At 46.3% G+C, this 19,047-nt stretch overlaps 1 protein-coding gene and 1 pseudogene across 1 annotated transcript in view; one reads left to right on the forward strand and one right to left on the reverse strand.

The window, feature by feature from the left end:
* FANCA (FA complementation group A) overlaps positions 1–19,047 on the reverse strand; it is a 674,778-nt gene that overhangs the window by 594,200 nt on the left and 61,531 nt on the right. Inside the window, exon 4 of the mRNA XM_078671408.1 lies at positions 13,616–13,758. Coding sequence (XP_078527534.1) covers positions 13,616–13,758 — 143 coding nt within the window. The remainder of the gene's footprint in view (positions 1–13,615; positions 13,759–19,047) is intronic.
* LOC144799232 (ATP synthase peripheral stalk subunit b, mitochondrial pseudogene) lies at positions 3,740–4,390 on the forward strand (annotated as a pseudogene).

The raw sequence follows: 19,047 nt of genomic DNA on the forward strand, positions 1-19,047 counted from the left end.
GCACCGCGGGGCACTGTGCAACATCCAGGGGGACAGGTCGGGAGCCCAGCCCGCCTCGATAACAGTTGTCGCGTGCAACTTAGATCACTCCATGAGGTACTAGCAAGTCTGTCCCAGGGCTCCACTCCAGCCGCTTAACCCGGGCAACGGCGCAATCACTCCAGGCGCAGAGCCAGTCTTCGGCAGTTCGGTGAGGGTGGGGGTGACTGCAGAAGAGTCTGACACCTCCGATGGGCAGAGAAGCTCTCCAGCAGACACTGGCGGGCTCCAGCCCTCAATCTCGGGCTCATCGATGTCCCGCAGCAGTCAGGTGAAGGTGGGGAAGATTCCAGGCGATGACTTCCCAGGGGAATGCAAGACCCTAAGCAGGCTCCAGTCATCCGTCTCTGTTTCCACCGATGGCCGGAGGCAGTTCGGCGAAGGTGACTCCAGACGACACGGGCTCCTCCGATGACCACAGCTTCCCGGGCGACCGCAGGACTCTCAGCAGGCTCCAGACATTTGCCAGTCAGGTAAGAGTACTATCCAGTTACTTGTGGTTGTTGAATTCCTTGAGAGAGTAGGTGCTAACAGGGATAAATCCAAAAGTGGGATCCCAAGCACTAGGAGCTCTTAACAAGAGCTCCTACCAGGCGGCCATCTTGCATCACTGACCACCACCATGGCTATTCTGCACCTTCCCTCCTTCCATCTGTTAAACGGAGAATCATGAAGAACAGGCGGTGTGTGGGGTGAGGGAAAAGAGGTGAGCTTCAGTTTTGTATCTACACTATCCCAGCTTATCAGAGTGAGACGAAATGGAGTGCTGAGTTACGTGCTAAAGGGTCTCAGTGCCCTCAAGCCAGGCCACATCCCGAAGGAACTGCCCCATCGCCACACTTCCCATGTGTGTCCAGATCTTGTCTAGTTCGACTCTAGATAGTCTGACTAAGATTTCCAACTGCACAGCCTGGTCATACAGCAGGAAATCAGGTATAGCCAGCCCCACCATCTATTTTATGATGCTGTTGAATTTTCATTGTAATTCTTGGCAGCACCTTTTCCATAGAAGCACTGGCAAAACCAAAAGATCTGGCATTTAATTCGTGAAAGCGTTTACTAAGTGACTGTGGGTTTATATTTGTGCGTGAGATTGTAGGATTTGGTGAGTCAGTGGATGTGGACAGGTTTGGTGAGCTGGTGGGTGAATATAGATGATTGGGTACATTTAAAAAAAATAGAATTATAACTAAACATCTGACAAAACTACAATCTCTTAGCTCTACTGAAGCACAATTTTTCCAAAACAAATTCATTTACAGTTTAAATATTTTTTATTGAATCAGGGATGCAAAATACCAAATATTACACTCATAAGACTCCAGCTACGTAGCAAATGACAAGCTTTATATTTGCACACCTGAGTATAAAACAACCCTTTTATCAATTAACAACAATGCCAGAGTCGAAAAAAACTTAAGATACACATGCACAAGTATGGGAAGAAGGATGGGGAGGTGAACAAAAACCTGGCGTTTCAGCTTTTATTCAGGAACTTCTTCTAGCTGATTACCCTGAACTCAAACAGTACTTCCAGCTGGTTCTCGCACTTTGTATTAATTGTCATCTGAACCCCGGGTGGCCTTCGGGTCGAGCATCCACTTTTCTCTTCTCTAAAAAGCTTCTTGCTGCGTGGGTGTCATTAAAGGCAGAACCAAAGGAAGTCCTCGCAGCTTGACGCCAGTTCTTTTTTTTAAAGTTGAAGTTCTGCCCTTTGGTTTGGCCTGCTCAAATCCAAGAAAATCAATACATTTCTGTCCTTACAGAATGGAGCTCAGATTTGGAAGACTTTGGATGGAACCTACTCTCTCAGGTGCAAACTCCCTAAGTCAACCAGTTACTTCCTTCCAGATCGCTTCTCTGAAGATGAATTGCTTGACGCACTTCCAAGCTGTGACATCAGAGCAGAAAACTTCCAACCTCAAAAAAACGCCTCAGTGTCTCCTTAATGGTGTCTTTGTAGTCTATGCATGGACTCTTATGCGTGAGGCCTGCAAAGAGATATCAAAGGTACCCACTTCTCTCAATAGCCAGAGAATGGTGGTAATCACACATTTCTTGAATTCCTTCAAATTTGCCTTTGTGTCCACCATCGGTTTCCTCTACATTATCGCAGAGGAGCGCCGCCGCCCGCCACCATCTGCAAATAAAAAGATAATAAAATGGGTTCTAAACCCGCTTTATTCTTGTTTGATTTTGAATCCCTTTGGACCCGCCGCCAGGACTCTGACGAGTCTAGGGGGCAAGTCCAGGTGGATGACACTATGGTGAAGCTTTCTTCAACCCCAGCTGAGTTGCTGGGGCTGGAGAAAGCAGGCACAGGCTCCCTCTGCTTGACTTTATGTAAGGGCTTTTTAAATATCACCACACGGTCGCACATGCTCGTGCGTGCACTTTTCGTTTTGTCGCCAGCTATTGGGATTTGTGTGCATCTTTTTAACAAAGACAGTACGCAATTGGGCAAAGGTGGGCGCATGTCCTGCCTTTGCTCCGCCCACGGCCTATTGCGTGTGGTTACCCACACAGACCACATCTGTTTTCAATTATCGTGCCCAGACACAGGCACGATAATTGAAAACAGATCGCTCGCTGTGGCGCGCGCACCACTCGCGTGCTTGTTCTGTCTGGGGTTGCTGATTTATTTGCTCGGAATACAAAAGTAGAACAGCCTGCTCAGCACACACGCCAAGAAAACGAAAAGGGAGCTTTGGAGCCGTTAATACTCAGCACGCATGCTGCACGTTTACTGCGCTTTTTGAGGGACACTGTGATGTTGTTGGTTTTACACAGCCAAGTGTGGGATTTTGGGTCATGTGGCGTTAACGTCATGTTGCTGTGTTAATGTTATGGTACGCACATGCGATGCACCTTGAGATTCATCAAACTCATAGCTGAAGTGATGAGGGGTGAGCAAATCGTTCTTTCAAATAATCAGGTCTGGTCCATTCGCGCTCTCAAAGATCAGTGTATGAGGCGCTTAACGCTCAAACCAAGTCGTGCTCACCCGGCTACTTTCGAGGTTCTGAGGTCGATAGACCGTGTGACATGTAAAGGACAACAACAGCGCTATAAGGTATTTATAGTGCTACGAACCAGTGCATCGACTGGATGGTCAGTGAACTAAACACCCGCCACTGACAACATGCAGTGTTCTGAACTTTAAGAGTTGAAATGCTCTATATATAGGAAGCGTGGGTCCTTAAGCCTTTAGAAGAAGAAAATTGACTACCATAAATTGAGTATTATGACCTTGTTTTGCCACAAAATTTAGAAACGCAGAAGTGCGGCATATATGGCCATATAGTGAAAGAAAGTTATTAATATTACACCTAGGCGCCAATGACACTTAGGGCACAAAGAAGTGTCCGTGAGGCTGGTGCTGATAGCAGTACACTGGAGACTCGCAGACATGTTGTTCAGGGCGGCTCTCAGTTCGGCTTCTCCCTTAAAAAAATCTTGTGCCCCTCAGCGTCAGTTGGGCAGAGGTTGTGGCCTTACGATCACAGCTGCAACTTTAGAGCCGGGGAACCAGGTTCAACCCTAGGAGTCTGCTCAGTGTCCTGTGATTCTGGGCAAATTACAATCTCCCTGTGCCTACCAAAAATGAATGTGTCCTTGTGTAACATAACTGGAGCTCATGTAAAGAGCTTCAATACCTTCTGGTCGAGTTCGCACTATGTAAATGTGCACATAAAAAAAAATGACTACCTCTCCACACCGACCAGCTAAGGTGCCACCACTTCCGGAGAAAGGAGGGAAAGTGCGCCAAGAATTTTTTCAGCTTCTATATCCAAATACAGTAGTTACAGACCCCCATGTGCAGGGCACTGGGCTGCTGCTGTGTATGCTTTAAAAATAAATCTATGTAATTTACCTTTGCTGACGCATCCATTGGTGTTTCCATAATATATGGAATTATGAAATTTGGATGCAAAGTAGCAGCTTTTGCTGATAAATTGAACAAGAAGAAAGTTGCTAAAGCCCACGAGGTGAAAGATTCAGCAATTGATGCCCTCAATCAGGCAATTACAGACGAGAGCAAAGTACAGTGGCGGGTTGGACGCCATTACATTTTTGATGCCAAGAGAAACACCGTTGTCATGGTACTCGAATCAAATTACCGGGAAGACTTCTTACCGTTCACCACGAGGCGCAGATGCGCTTAGACTATCACGACAACCTGCAGCACGTGAAGTTCCGCCGGGAGCAAGGTGAAGGTGGCATGTTGAAATGGGTGGAGAAAAACGTTATTCAGAGTATCTCTGCATAATAGGAGAAGGGGAGTACAGTAAAGTGTATTTCGGGCATCAAGGCGCTATCCGAGACTGTATAAGCCAGCTTGCAACCTTAAGACTTCACACCTCCATGTGAGAGAGGAACTGGACTTGAGCTGTTCAGATAATAATCTAATATATATATATATATATATATATATATATATATATATATATATTTACACCCAAGAAAGAAAAAAGATGATGATACACCCTGGATCCTCGATTATAGATTGCATTCGCATAGCCATTATCCCTATAAAAATTATTGTTCATATCTTGCACAAATACTTTCACAAGTGCACAACAATAAAAATATGTCATTGAACAAAATGCAAAAATGCTATTACAAAAAATGTAGATTACATTTCATGTACGCCTACACATACAAACGTTTTGCTTTACGTGTATTTGCTATACAAAAATAGCCAATAGGTATTGACTTCCAGGTTTTCAATCTTTAGCCATGCAACACTTTCTATTACTGCACATATCAATATCTGCTGGATAAGTAACCACTTATAAAATACCAAAAGCGAGACCTATTGGCTATGCCAATGCTTGTTAATTCACTCACTCCAACTAGACCGATTGCGCCGGGAAGCCAAGCGCTTTACAAAACCGATGGATGTAATAGAATAGAACTAGGCAGCCAAACTCATCCTTAACCTCTCACACAGAAGTCTCATCACACCACACCTCATGCAGCTCGGCTGGCTCCCGATACACAAAGGTGCTTATTTCGTTCCAGGCACTACTACACAACTAAGACCCCACCTACCTGAACAGTTGCATCTCCTTCCACCAACCACCCATACATTTTTGCTCCGCAGGACTCCTATTCACACACAACCCACACATACACAAAACAAGATCATGATGACTGGCGGTCTCTTACATCGCTCCTAAAGCATGGAATGGCCTCCCACTCCACGTCAAAGCCTACAACACTCTTCTTAAATTCCTGAAGAAGCTGAACACCTGGTTTTTCAATTAACAAACCTACCATAGGCAGACCCAAGCACACACACCTGATACCACCATTGTGGTGATAGTGCACTTTAAAAATACACATAACATAACCTTGAAGAGATTATTACGAAACAGTCAATAATGAAGTTCATTCTGCTGGATCACTAACTGACTTGAGGTTCTAAGGCATGAGCATTTAAAAACCAGCCACTTTTGCTTTCTCTAGTTTAGATCTTTCCATATGAGGCACGGGAAGACCTCGTTCAGAATAAGGAGGGGGTGGGGCACGGAGCAGGCAGATGCTACTGGGCCGTAACCGTGGGGAGAGGGGGCGAGATCATTTGCTACTGATGACCCTGGGAAAGTCCTACTGTGGCTCTGCCACCTGGGCCAAGTACAATCCCTTCCTCTCTGGGCTCTCGGTGCAGCAGGGGTGTGCAGTCACAGGCTTCTCATAGTAGTGTGGGGTTGCTCGAGCTCATCACTCAATCAATCAATAGACAGAATAATCTTAATGTCCAGCCCAGTGCTGGGCTTTACAAGACAAAAAGTACATCAATCACAGCTGCAATAAATGCTACACAATTCAATGATCAAATAAGTCAGTGTACTTGAGAGCAATCCCCCTGAAGGCGCTACACCCTCACCACTCCCTCTACAAATCCCTCCCACATGGTCCACCCTAACTCTTAGTTCCCTCCCCTCCGTGAAATCAGGAGTAGTGTGGTCAAGCTAATGTCCAGTTTATGTGCTCACTTTACACCTTTGGTCTTATCCCCCTTCATATGTGCTTTGTATAACTTTGGTCTTATCTCTTCTCTGGATGGGTGACACTTTATGAGTCCATGCCTGCTGCCTTGCACCGGGGCAGCCATCATGCATACCTGGCAGGGGCTGCAGTGAGCCATCAAGTCCACTGGGATGTCAGAGGTGGCCCCAGGCCGCATCTAGCAGCAGCCATGGACCCAGAGGCTGTGCATTGGCAGGCAAGGGCCAAGTCACACCAGTCTTCATCTGGTTTGGTGATTCAGTACCACCTGGGCCTAAGCAGATATAACCCAAGGGTCAGGCGATGTCAGTCATGGAGGGCCCTGTCCTAACTGGATCGTAGATGGGTGCAGCCCCACCTGGGCTTACATGAACTAGACTGTTGTTGCCGCTCTCTTCCATTTGGACCGCAATCACATTTTTGCAGCCCTCATCTGGGTTGCCGACAGTCTTGTAGGTGCAGCTCTCATCTAGGCTAATGGCAATTGCGCAGTTGAAGCCCATGTCCAAGCCTTCGGCAATCGGGTAGTTGAAGCCCTTGTCCAGGCGGAAAGCAATCGCCTATTAGCAGGCTTGATCTAGGCTGGTAACAATCCTGTATTTACAGCCCCCTTCTGAACCTTTAGCAATCACGCAGCAGGGGCCCCAGTTAGGCAGGTGAGTGCAATGGTACCGGCCGGGAACCAGGATGAGAGGTCTCAGAGCCGGGGGTACAATGGTCGTCTCTAGTTTGCTCTTGAGCAATCTGCTTTTTTGGGACATCCCACAGCTAACTGGTACATACTGGGCCTCACTCCTTTCAAGACAGTCTCTCCTTTAGGGCGATGCAAACTCCTTCCCTCCCTAAGCAGGCAGGAAGGCAGGCGTCTCTGTGCTTCAGGACGAATCCACAACTTCGCTGGGAGAAGACTTTTGAGACAGTCAGCATTCTCTGTTGTATAGCAGTCCTTTAAGTATTCTCCAGAGCCCTCCCTTGCTTGGTCATGAAGAACTGGGGTGGTTTGGGTCCCACTTTTATACATAACTGTTAGACAGGTGAAGTGGATCTATGGTCTTAAACTATACAACTGGTTTAGGGAGGTTCTTCTTTGAAATGTCCTCTTCAGGCTACACTCCAGGTTCAACCTTTGTGTGGACTGATGCTTATCAAAGCAGGTAGCACTTGGGAAGGAAGACTCCATCCATGGGCACACACAGACACAAAGAGGTGTAAGGTTTATGCATCTGGCTGCCATCAGGCACTTCTGAATAAATAACAAGGGATAGGCAAAGGGCCGGCCTCAACTAGAAATGTCCTCACCTTTCACAATTGATGAAATACATATAAAATTAGAACTTTACACAGAAGAGCCAATAGAAGCCAACCCACGTGACAGAGAAAACAAGTGAGAGTGGGATTAAGGTAACACGGCAGACAAAGAGGAGAAGGATGGGACAAAAGGTAAAGTGACAGACAACGGCAAAAGGTAACATGTCTGAGAATGGGGGGGTGAAGCAACACGGCGGGCAACAGGATGGAGGGTTGATCAACTGGCAACGCTGCAGACAATGGGAGGGTCGGCATGTAATGAACAACAATATGTCCATTCTTTGTTATTTAAATGATGTGTTTATTTTAGTTGTATTCAAGATGAAGAGAGCCCCACCAGGAGCGGTCTGCGTCCTGCTCAGCCCATTCAGCAACTGATGACATCCAATCCACATTCTAACATTCCACATTCTCTCACGTCATACATCCTGGCTGAGCAGTACACTACAGGGCATTCGGCAAGGCAACATGGCGGACAACGGGAGAGAGGGTGGAGGGAAATGCAAAACAGAGGACAATGGGAGGGAGGGTGGGGGGCAAGGCAACATGGTGGACAATGGGAGGAGGGTGGTGAGGAGCACAGAGGAGGGAGAAGGACACGATGGAGACAGCTGAAAAAGACGCACTCAAAGAGTGCTTTAATACAAAAAAGTAGTGCCTAAAAAATAAGCAGTGGAAGGACACAAGTAATGCATCCATACTCTCGGGATGGGACAAACAAGCAAGAAGAAGGAAGACTACAGCAGGTGACCAATAAAAAAGCAAGCAAGAGCGACTATGAAGCCAACCAATAGGAAGCAATGGGTGCTCTCTAACCCCACTGAAATAAACACAGGGAGGTCTCAAGAAGCATATGAGTAATGCATTCGTCGACTTAATTCTCCAGCAAAGACATGACTGAGATTTAATAATTTCCACTTCAGAAATGTTGTGGACTTGTTAAGACAGTAAAGAGAAGTATACACTTTGAAACAATCCAGCGGTACCCAGCAATCTATAAATAGTGCCCCTTTCACTTTCTCCTTTCTTATAAACACGGTTTCATAAGGCCCAAACATCTCCGATTTCAACACAAAAATACCAAGAAGAGTTTATAAGGCTGTGTGCTTCGAAACTGAGCTAAAAAAAAAGAAGTAAAGAAAAGCAACGGATAATGCCCACGAGTTCAGTGCGGACAAATAAATAAATGAACCATCTTAAATAAAATACAACTAACACCGTTCGCTTCACAAGCTCAAAACTCCGGTGAACCCCTATTGGTAAAAAGTCGGCTGACCAACGTGATACTTGATCAAAATTATAAAAACACCATTATAGAATACGATTGGGGAGCTATACACTCAAAAAATAAAAACAAACAAATGTCTGAAAATACCGTGCTAATGAAGGGAAATATTGGTTTAAAAATTATCACCATTATGAAGAAAATGCTACAGATTCCCACGTTTACACCTGCTCCGGCTGCCCTTGAAGCAGAACTGTGAAGTGGCCGGCAGAATTCAAGGGGGCAGTGTTCCAGTGGAGCGCTGTGATGTCAGAGGGCACATTGTGATGTCACAGTGGTCACTGTGAAGCCAATCTGATAGCAGCCATTTTGTCTTTTAGTTCAGACTCGCACAGCTGTAAGTAGCATGGCTATCCAAAATTAGGAATCAAAATAAAGGGGAGGGGCACGAAAAATGCACAATCCTTTTATCTTCCTCCTACCTCCGACATTGAGCATTGCTTCCAGTCCAGGCCCGGACTGGCTGTTGCGGGCACCGGGCAATCCCCCGGTGCGCAGCAAGGGTGGGGGACGTTTTTGTTACAGGGCCGTTTTTGAGCCCCTGGTTCCAAATAGTACGTCACTCAGCAATCTTCAAAGGTCTTCCTACCAATTTTAACAATACTGACATGTTCCTTTCCAAACGGCCCCCGTCCTTTCCCCGAAGAGTCTGAATCGGACTGTTTTTTTATTTTTTTCAGGCAGTACAATTGCATCTCAGTTTATCTCCATGGAAGTTTGCAAACAGTCACGCAGTTCTTTGTGAGTTCGTGGTCCTTGGGGAGCAAAACTGGAATTCTAGCTTGAGCTATCCAACTCTACCCAAACCCTAAAAGTCTCTCAGCCACCATAGTAGTGGCCAGGCAATCAATAAGTGGTCTGAGAGCACATCTGTGCCTTAGTTTTTTTCCTGATACCTTCTATCAGCACAATAAATTAACTACAGCTGGTGAAGTCCACAGAGATTTGAAAACAAGGATAGTATCCACCTGAATGAGTTTCCATAGGTAGGACACAGTTGACTATATCGTCCTCTGCTAGGGAGTCACAGACATCACTAATCAGTAGCACTAAATGCTGTTCTCTGTAAGCTTGTAAAGCGATCTGATAACCGCAATGGTCAAGTTTGTACTATATAAAACTGGCAAATAAATACAGTATTTTCCAGTGGAATTGGCATGTGCGGTAAAACTTGGGAAGAAAGATAAAATATAAAAGCCAAGGCTACGGTTAAAAAAACCTCCTTTTGTGGTCCTCGTCTCACCCTGCCACGGTCTTGCACGTAAGGGTTGAAGGAGCAGGCAATACTAGGCAGTACGGCAGAACTGGACCCACCTGCACATGAGAGTTCCTTGTCCTACGCACCTAGTTCTTTTATGGAACTTCAGCATCTGATGCTTGAAAGTGAGTTGTTTCCACCGCCATTCCCCGGGTATAGATGGAGCTCGAGCAATTCCTGCCAATCAGATCATATACAAGGCTTACTCCAAAGAATGGTGAGCTTAACAAGCAAATAATGTAATGTAATGTCATGCCCATTTGTATAGAGTGCTAATTAGCCGTGAGGGTCGCTGGATGCTTTGCAGGCGGGTAGAAGGTGGTCTCCCAAGGTGAAATTATTCAAAAAGCCAAGGCTTCAGATTTTTGTGGAATCCGAGAAGCGATGAGGAGGCTCTGATGTGCTGAGGGAGGTCATTCCATGCTTTTGGGGAGATATACAAAGTGTGACCGCCGGCCTTGCTTCTCTGTATACAGGTTGCATTTGCTAGTCCGGGTGAGCGGAGACGTCTGGAGGGTTGGTGGAAGTGCATTCAATGGTTAAGTAATTCAGGGCCTATGTTGTGTAGTGCTTGGTAAGTGTGTGTGATGAGTTTGAACTGAGTGCGTTTGCGTGTGGTGAGATAGTAGAGTTCCTAGTGGTATGAAGTGGTGCAGCGATGAAGGTTGAGGAAAAGTCTTGCTACAGCATTTTGCAAGGCCTGGGGCCTGTTCAGGAGCTGTTTGGCGATTCTTGAGTAGAGTTTGTTGCTGTAGTCAAGTTTGCTGGTTATCAGGGCCTGTATAAATGTTTTCCTGGTGTTCTCAGGTAGCCACTTGAAGATTTTTCGCAGCATCCTCAGGATGGGGAAACAGATGGAGGTGCTTACCCGGGCTGTCATTTCAAGCTTGTGGTCAAAGATAATTCCTAAGTTTCTGCAGTGGGCGGTGGGGGTTGGTGTGGAGCCTAAATCTGCCAGCCACCAGGTGGAATGCCAAGCAGAGGATTTCTTTCCGAAGATAACCACTTCGGTCTTGTCTGAGTTGAGCTTGCGGCAATTGGATTTCATCCAGGTGGTTACTGTGGTCATGGAGGTTGGAGAAGTTGTTTTTTGTCATGGAGTCTTGCCTGTCGGAGAAAGTATCAGTTGGGTGTCGTATGTGTAGGAAAGAATGTTGATGCTGGGCAATTTGATGAGGTTAGTCAGTGCTGGTCATGTAGACGTTAAATAAGGTTGGGCTGAGAAAATATCCTTCGGGGGTACTCCGCAGATGCAGTTCTTGGCTTCAGATGTGTAGGATGGCAGACTGACTTTTTGTGTTTTTCCTGTGAGGAAGCAGCAGATCCAGTTTAGGGCGGGTCATTGGATGCATGTTTCATGTGGTCTTCTGATCAGGGTGTAGAGGGAGAACATGTTGAAGGCTGCAGAGAGGAGGAGCAGAATGAGGTCCACGGTTTCTCTTCGATCGAGGATCCTCCTGATGTCGTTGGTTGCTGCAATGAGGGAAGCTGTGATTGAGTTTGAAGCCTGATTGAGTGTTGTCTAGAAGCTGGCGTGTGTCTGGCTTTCTCCATGACCTTGGCTGGGTAAGGTAATAGGTCAGATCGGTCTGTAGTTTGCTGGGTGGGTGGGTGGGGTCTGCCAAAGGTTTCTTTAGTAATGCGAGTGTGTAACAGGACCAGGATCACTTAGTTTTGACACAGCTTCTTTCTGTCTGTGGCAAGTGTCTCCAAACCCAATTTTCATTGAACACCAGTTTGCAATGGAACGCTGCACTAAGTCGGTTGGTCCAGCACCATCTAATTTTGCTGAGGGAGAGTGACAAGCCAAAAAGGCACTTCTGCGACACCCTGTCCACTGGTGGTATATGTTTTGTGATTAAATCGTTATCATAGATGATTGATCAGCAATGCCAATTTACATCATTGCAATATCAATCTAGCAAATAAGCAACGCAACATGCAGCGCTCAATATAACTGCATAAAACAATCCCTACCACAATTGTTTTGATATATGATACAAGGAATGTTCCACTCTCACTTATTTATAATGAAAACATCAACCATTGGAGGGTCAACATGCCTGCAGTAAAAGAAAATGGGTACATAATAGGAATAAACAGCTTAGGTGGCAAGTAAAGGTGATCCCTGGGCAGTAACTAGGACATGTAAAAGGATGGCTTTAACTCTTCCAGGAGGAAGAATCACAGAGACCAGTAGTTGACACGGCAGTAACAAACAGAACCCTAAGTGCATCTATTTGGTTTGGAAAGGGACTGCACATTATAGAAACTTCAAGGGGCCAGAGAGATAGCATATTCAAAAAGTAAAACGTTGGGCAAAGGATCCAGAGATGAGGCAGGTCTTGTCTTCACCAATTTCCTGACTGAGGAAAGCGGGGTATGTCTCTGAGAAGCAGAAGTAAAACATTACATAAGGTTGCTGTCTGGTACTGAAGCCTCAAGGGTCTGGGACTGGAACATTCCAATAGGGTATCCTCATGGGGCAGTTATATGGGTATCATTATAAGGCAGATATAGGGAGGTCCTAAGAAGACACGTACAAGACTACGATGCGGCCATTGCTTTTTTTTCTGGAGTGATGGGCAGGACAAGAAACAAAACGCAAAAAGGGGGCAAGGGGAACAGAGCAATCAACACAATGCAAGAGGTGATGGGGGCAAACAACAAGGACGAGGTGGCTAGCAAAAAGGATGTGGCGGCTAGCAGCAAGGATGTGGGGGCAAGCAACAAGGACGTGACAGCAAGCAACAAGGAAGTGACATCAAGCAACAAGCAAGTGACTGCGAGCAACAGTGATGTGGCAGCAAGCAACAAGGAAAGGACAAGCAAACACATGCACTATTAAGAAGTGTTGTAAAATGCAACTTTAAGAACAAAAAAGTACCCCCAAAAGAGCACAGAAGCAGTAAGTGAGCTATGCTCCCGGGGAGGGACAAACATACCAAGATGAAGAGAATCCTAAACGCACGCACTGGTAAAGGAGCAGCCAGCACGAGTGTCAATGAAGCCAACGTTTGGTAAGCAATGGGCGGCTTTAAGCCCTCTGCTAGTATAAAAAAGATCTCTCAAGCAACAGCACATGCGCTTTCTGAGGCGGGACTCAAAAAAGGTCTGGTTACATTATGGTTTCCTTTGACCATCTAAGACAAGGATACTAGCCCATTGCTAGCAATGGGACATGTTTGGTGCACTTCTCCAAGCCCCAGGACAGGCCCAGGGACTCACAGAATACGGGACAGGCCAACGCCCTTGCGTTCATGCTTAGATTAGCATATCCGGATTCAATAAAAATCGGGATACAACAAATACAGCTTGGGACAGAGGGCAGGGCAATACGCACATTTACCATGCATGGGACATTCACATCCCAACAAGTATAATTCGCCAAAACAAGCCTCAACTGAATATGAGGTATTATATTGGTATAAACCATTGGTCATTTGGTGTGAATATGTTATGGGTAAAGTACAGACACAAAATATTTTCCACTTCTTGATATCTTGATACAGGGCACAGAGGGTCCCATGCCAAAGTAATGCCACTTGGGAAACGCTAACTAAAATAAACTGTGGCGGGGGGGCTGGATCATAGAAGAACCAAGCATTCAACTGACTTGCTTAGAAAACAACTTAGCCGAATACTTGCCTTCTTGCAACCTCTTATCTTTTACACTTTGAATCTACACGAGAACTGTATCGGTCACTTACTCTCTGCTCAGGATTTAGTATGGCAGAAGGACTGTAGTCCACTGGAGTCCGGCATATCTGGTCAAATTGAGCTGCGGCAATCCGGGCAGAGAGGATTCCGATGGGTAACCCCAGGTGAGAGGCTTGACCTTGCAGAGCGGAGTCTGGAAAGAAAAGCAAGGAAGGGGAGTCACTGTGAGTAAAGAAATTAATTCTGTGGAGTACGGTTAGGATATGCACTTTGATGGACACATGAATGGCCATCAGGACCTCTGACATCAGGACACCCAATTTACATCATGTCCAAAGGTATTTGGTTACACGCCCCTACGTATTCAGTGGTTCACTGGGCACCGCCCGTTATTCTCAGACTCACAGCGATCACTACTCATCCGGCTTAATTGAACTTTAGACTTTCTACCTCTGGGCAACAGTTCATCAAAGCATTAAACTACGGGGTCAAGATGGTATGTTGATACCATTTCAAACTATTAACCAAACACTTTAAGGAAATCCAATGGAATCCTCACTGTTGCCCAGGGGAGTAACAATCCATATATGGTAACATGATTTGAATTCACCTCCCTAACTTTAAGGGATAACAAATGCTTGCTTCCCAGAACCTTGCCTTGGATACACTGGAAGCCAAAACGAACATATTCCTTGCACTTTGTTGATAGCTGTCCCATTTGGCCCTTTCCTACTTCTCTGTTTTTCTCAGTCCATCGCCCCTTCCCCCCAGTGAGCGTAACATCTTCGAGTGCACTCCGATTACCCTACACTTTTTTAGCTTCACCAGAAGAAAACAAGGCACTTCTTGATGGAGAGTGCAACAAAATCACACTCTTACCCTTAGAGGACAGTTGATCCTGACACTTGCCAGGTTATGTTAATACTCTTGGCTGTTTTGTAATGCAGGGACACCTGTCTTATTTACTTCTACCACTTGGGGATATGTCTATGTCCCCTCTTGTTAAAGCTAAATCTGTTCAGTCCCCTTAACCTAGATGAGCAAGAGAAAAAGAGATCAAGAGACACAGAGGAAGAGGAAAAGGGAGAGAAAGATGGAGAAACAAAGAAAAAAAGAAAAAGTGTGCTTTTTTAGGTCTCGCTAGACGAAAGCAAAAGCGAAGCTTTTGCTGTCTATGCGAGACAACTTATGTAGTTACTTTTGGGGGAATGTGGACAGCAGACTGTCACGAGCGTTTTCTGGCCGAGATTTGACCTCGTGGGCGCGCACGCCCAGCACGGCGCCGTGCACGTCCGCTGAACACACACATGCAGGAAGGCACACACACGCGCGCACCCCCCCTACTTCCCCGCACTCACCGGCACCCCCCGCCGCACACACACAGGAGCGCACCTACACACACACACACACATACAGAGCCCCCCCCCAACCCCCCCGCCGCCGCATACATCGAAGCGCTCAACCACCCCCCCGCGCCGCCACCGCATACATGGAAGAGCCCCCCTCCCCTCCCCTCCCCCGGCCGCCGCCGCATACATAGAAGAGCCCCCCCCTCCCCCTCCCCCGGCCGCCGCATACATACAAGGCCCCCCTCCCCCCCCAAAGCTGCCGCATACATACAAGGGCCCCCCCCCCCACAGGCCCCACTTACCGTCATTTTAAAGTCTTGCAGCCTCCGCGGGGCTCTCCCTCGGGCATGGGAGCCCCGCGTCACCAGCACTGCTTCTCTTTTTCATTCGCGGCCCATGAGAGGCGGGCCGCTTTGAACTACAAAATGACGTAACCAACGTAACGTTTGTAGTTCAACGCGGCCCATTCCTCAGTCGCGCCACAAAAAAAAACCAGGGGTTACAACAACCTAATGCTTGTTGTTATTCCGTTTCCAACCACAGGAAGCACCGATTGGACTCCAGCATGTGATGCTCTTTGTAGGATCCGATTTGGGCTAGGTGTGATTTCTGCTTCTGTGTAAGCATTCCTGTCGGCTTCCTACCTGCAGCACCAGCTTTCAAAGAAAATGGAGGAGTGTGAAGCCGCAGAGCCCGGCATGGGGAGCTCTGCTGTCCCGCCGGGTCACGGGAGGACACTCGCATCCCGGCCATAGGATTACTGACCGATCCTCAGCCCTCTGCATTCGGGGACAGCTGGGAGTCCGTGCACATCTGGGCGTAGGAGAGCGGCGCGGCGCTGCAGCAGACTGGTGAGTGCTCCGCGGGATGCTGTGTGGGGTTTCCGCCCTTATTCCGTTATCAACCAGATATGGCTCCGTGTTTGGCTCTGAAACTGTGGTACACTGTGCTGTGGCTGGCTGCTTGTTAGTAGCGGGGGTCTGCATTTCAGGGATGGCCCCCGCAAGTTCGCGGATTCCTAATGTTCTCCCATTAGCCTGGGCGTTTGCAAGCAGAGACACGCCTGCTTGCTCCCCTGGGTGCCCGAGCAGGATGCGCGCCCCTGCGGGTCCCGTCTGGTCACGTACGAGGGAGGTCACCCCTTCCTGTGCGCTCTCAGGCCCCCCAGCTGCAGCCTTCCCTCTATCTTCCTTAACTTGAAAATAACCCTGTTTGTATGAACAGCACGTTTTGTTAGCCGATAAGTAACGGGGAATAATGCCACGCGCACTTACAAATGTAAAGCGCTCTCTGCATCTCCCCACTTTTAACCTTTCATTTAGATGAAATAAATATACTTCCAATGAACCAATGCGCATGTTTCAATCGCAGGGCACTGAAAGACCAGGGAAGCTTACTCCGTAGCCCAAAATCTTTTGCACGAATGGTGCTCTGCGGACAGGGTTAGCTGTTCTTATTACTTCCTGTAGCTGCACCACCCCGGAAGTGGTCTTCATGGATGATGTGTTGACCTTGTTTAAGTGCCTCATGCAAATCGACGGAAAATACAAAACTGCGACTGATCACAGACTCATTAGTCAGGCCTCTTTATTAGGCCTGGGTGTCCCGAGAATGGGCCCTGTAGTGGGATTGAAAAAAAGTGCATGGTGTCATTAAAAAATGTGTCATTTACAATACCAATAGCTCACACTTTACTAATGCGAGACCTATTGCATTGCAAATGCTTGTTTATAGTTACATGTGAAATGCAAAGAGATAATGTGCATTGTATCGCCTTTGAAGATATTCTACATTTAGCACAAAATGAAGCCTCTGTTGAAATCCTACATTGGTACTAACAGCGCATGAGGCCTTCTACTGTTCCCAAGAATAGACGTATCACTGCCCTTTGAGATGCAGGATAATAGCCTGTCTGACACTCAATCGCCTTTGGATCTAACTTGGGTAGGGAGAACTTTAATAAAAGCAGAGACCCATTAGGAAAGGAGAGAGGCGAGTCTTTACAGGAGAACACTGCTCATAGACTGAAGGGTAATTTCACCATAGCAACCTGCTGGCAAAGTGATGGAATACCATTTGGGTTCTTTGTCAACTGTAATGCTAGGACCTTCTGGTTTTCTACGGAACATCTAATATTAATGTCCCAACAAACCCTTTACTGTTTAAATATAATGATTTAGCTCTGAATAGACAGTGATTTTATTGTGAGAGATTACTGTCCCCTCTGAGTTCCAAAGGTTCAAACACACCCTGGAGTAAATTGTGATTGCTCACTCAAGTTACACATTGAGATAGTCAGGAATACTGAGGGAAGTTGTGTCAATCGAACTGGCATGCAAAGGTTTCCAAAACACAAGAACAGGAGCGGTTAAAAAGTGGAGATTAGGCACAATGAATGGTGGGTTATTTATAAAACCGTTAAAGGCAGCCCATTTATGAAAGAGACCCGAGAGATTCCCCACAAAGATATTGGCTGATTGCAGTGCTGGACACACATTGGACAATATTTGTAAAGCATGTACTATCTCATCTTCAAAAATGAGCAGAGACAAAAAATAATCCTCCTTCAGACAGGTTTCCAACAAAAATGATTCACTGTAGATAACACAGTGGCACTGTCCACCTTGACCCAAAAAGCTTGTCAGGATAAGTGGATCATCTTCTTAGCTTGCTTTATTGACTATTCCACTGCCTTCGATGAAGTCAATAGAGCTGAGCTTCGGGCCAAAGTAGATGCATTGGGGAATAGGCAAAGGCTTGCTAAAGATCCTAATCGAACTCCATGGCTTCAACCTCTCCATGTGTTGCTATCGGATGGCAAAGGACTAACACCAAAAATGTATGCCTTTAACGGATTAAAATAAGAACGTGTCCTGGCTCCACTACTGTTTAGCCTACACATCTCAGACCTAGCAGCAGTTTCACAGCAGAAAAGAGGAACCTCTCCTAAACTGGTAAACACAAAAAATCCATATCTCGCATACACCAATGACATAGTGATCCTTTCAACAAAATAAATTAGCCTACAAGCGCAATTGTCCAGAGTGCACACCTTTCATATGTACAACAATTTTGTGATTAACATCAGCAAACAAAGGTTTTGTCATTCAGAGGCAAGAACCCAAAATATTCATGGTTTATAAGCCACAACAAAGTTGATCTGGTGTCAAATTACTTATACCAAGGCGCTGTGATGGATAATAAACTAGGTTGGAATATCCACCTATCGTACCTGCACTAGTGACAGTGGCCTTAGTAAAAAGATTTGCTCTGAAATATGGTGGAGGGGCAGTAAGTCCAACTCTCACGGTTGCAAATACCAAAATAGTTCCAGCTCTTACATTCAGCTCTATGTGCTGGTCTCCAGACTTAATAAGCAAACCAGATACAGTCTACCTGGATGGCATTAGGAAGCCCTTCTCTCTATGAAACTTCACACCCCAATGTCAACTAAGACTTACATTTGGACTTATGTCCAAAAGTAATTCATCGTAGTTCCTACTTTGTCGACTGCTACTGGGCAGTCGACGGCACCCTAAAAATGGCCATCAAGAAAAAGCTATTAAGTCCACTCGCTGAAGTATCACTAGCGGAACATCTTATAAAGAATGATCTGGCAAAACAAACTCCCCACTTTAAATGACCTATATAAAATGAATAGGACTGAACAAAAGGTATCATTAAAACATGAAGTAGGAATATCCTACTGTCTAATAGATTTGGAGAAGCTGTCCAACTACAATAATTCGAGGTATACCTTGGAAACGTACACCTTGCACAATCAACCATACATGGATTTTAACATGAATTTGAAAGTGGAAAACAATTCCTTCATTTTAGGCATTTTTATCTCCCCTTTAGTCTATTTGACATAACATGGAAACCCCCCCAGAGACTTAGCAACACATGTCTGCTCTGCAGGGTGAATGAGGAATCACTGGTGCCGCTTGAACGGAGGGGTCCAATCACCAACTAGCCTCACTTCCGGTATCCAAGACCTGTTAGCGCTCCACACACACAGCTGCCAGCGGTCCCGCCCACTCAGGGATAAAACAGAGTGCGCCGAGCGGACACGCGCAGACAGAATATCGCCACAACATTGCTGAGAGATTGAATTGATAGGTTGCTCTTGC

This window comes from Lissotriton helveticus, chromosome 12 (genome assembly GCF_964261635.1).
Source record: "Lissotriton helveticus chromosome 12, aLisHel1.1, whole genome shotgun sequence".
Taxonomy (NCBI): Eukaryota; Metazoa; Chordata; class Amphibia; order Caudata; family Salamandridae; genus Lissotriton; species Lissotriton helveticus.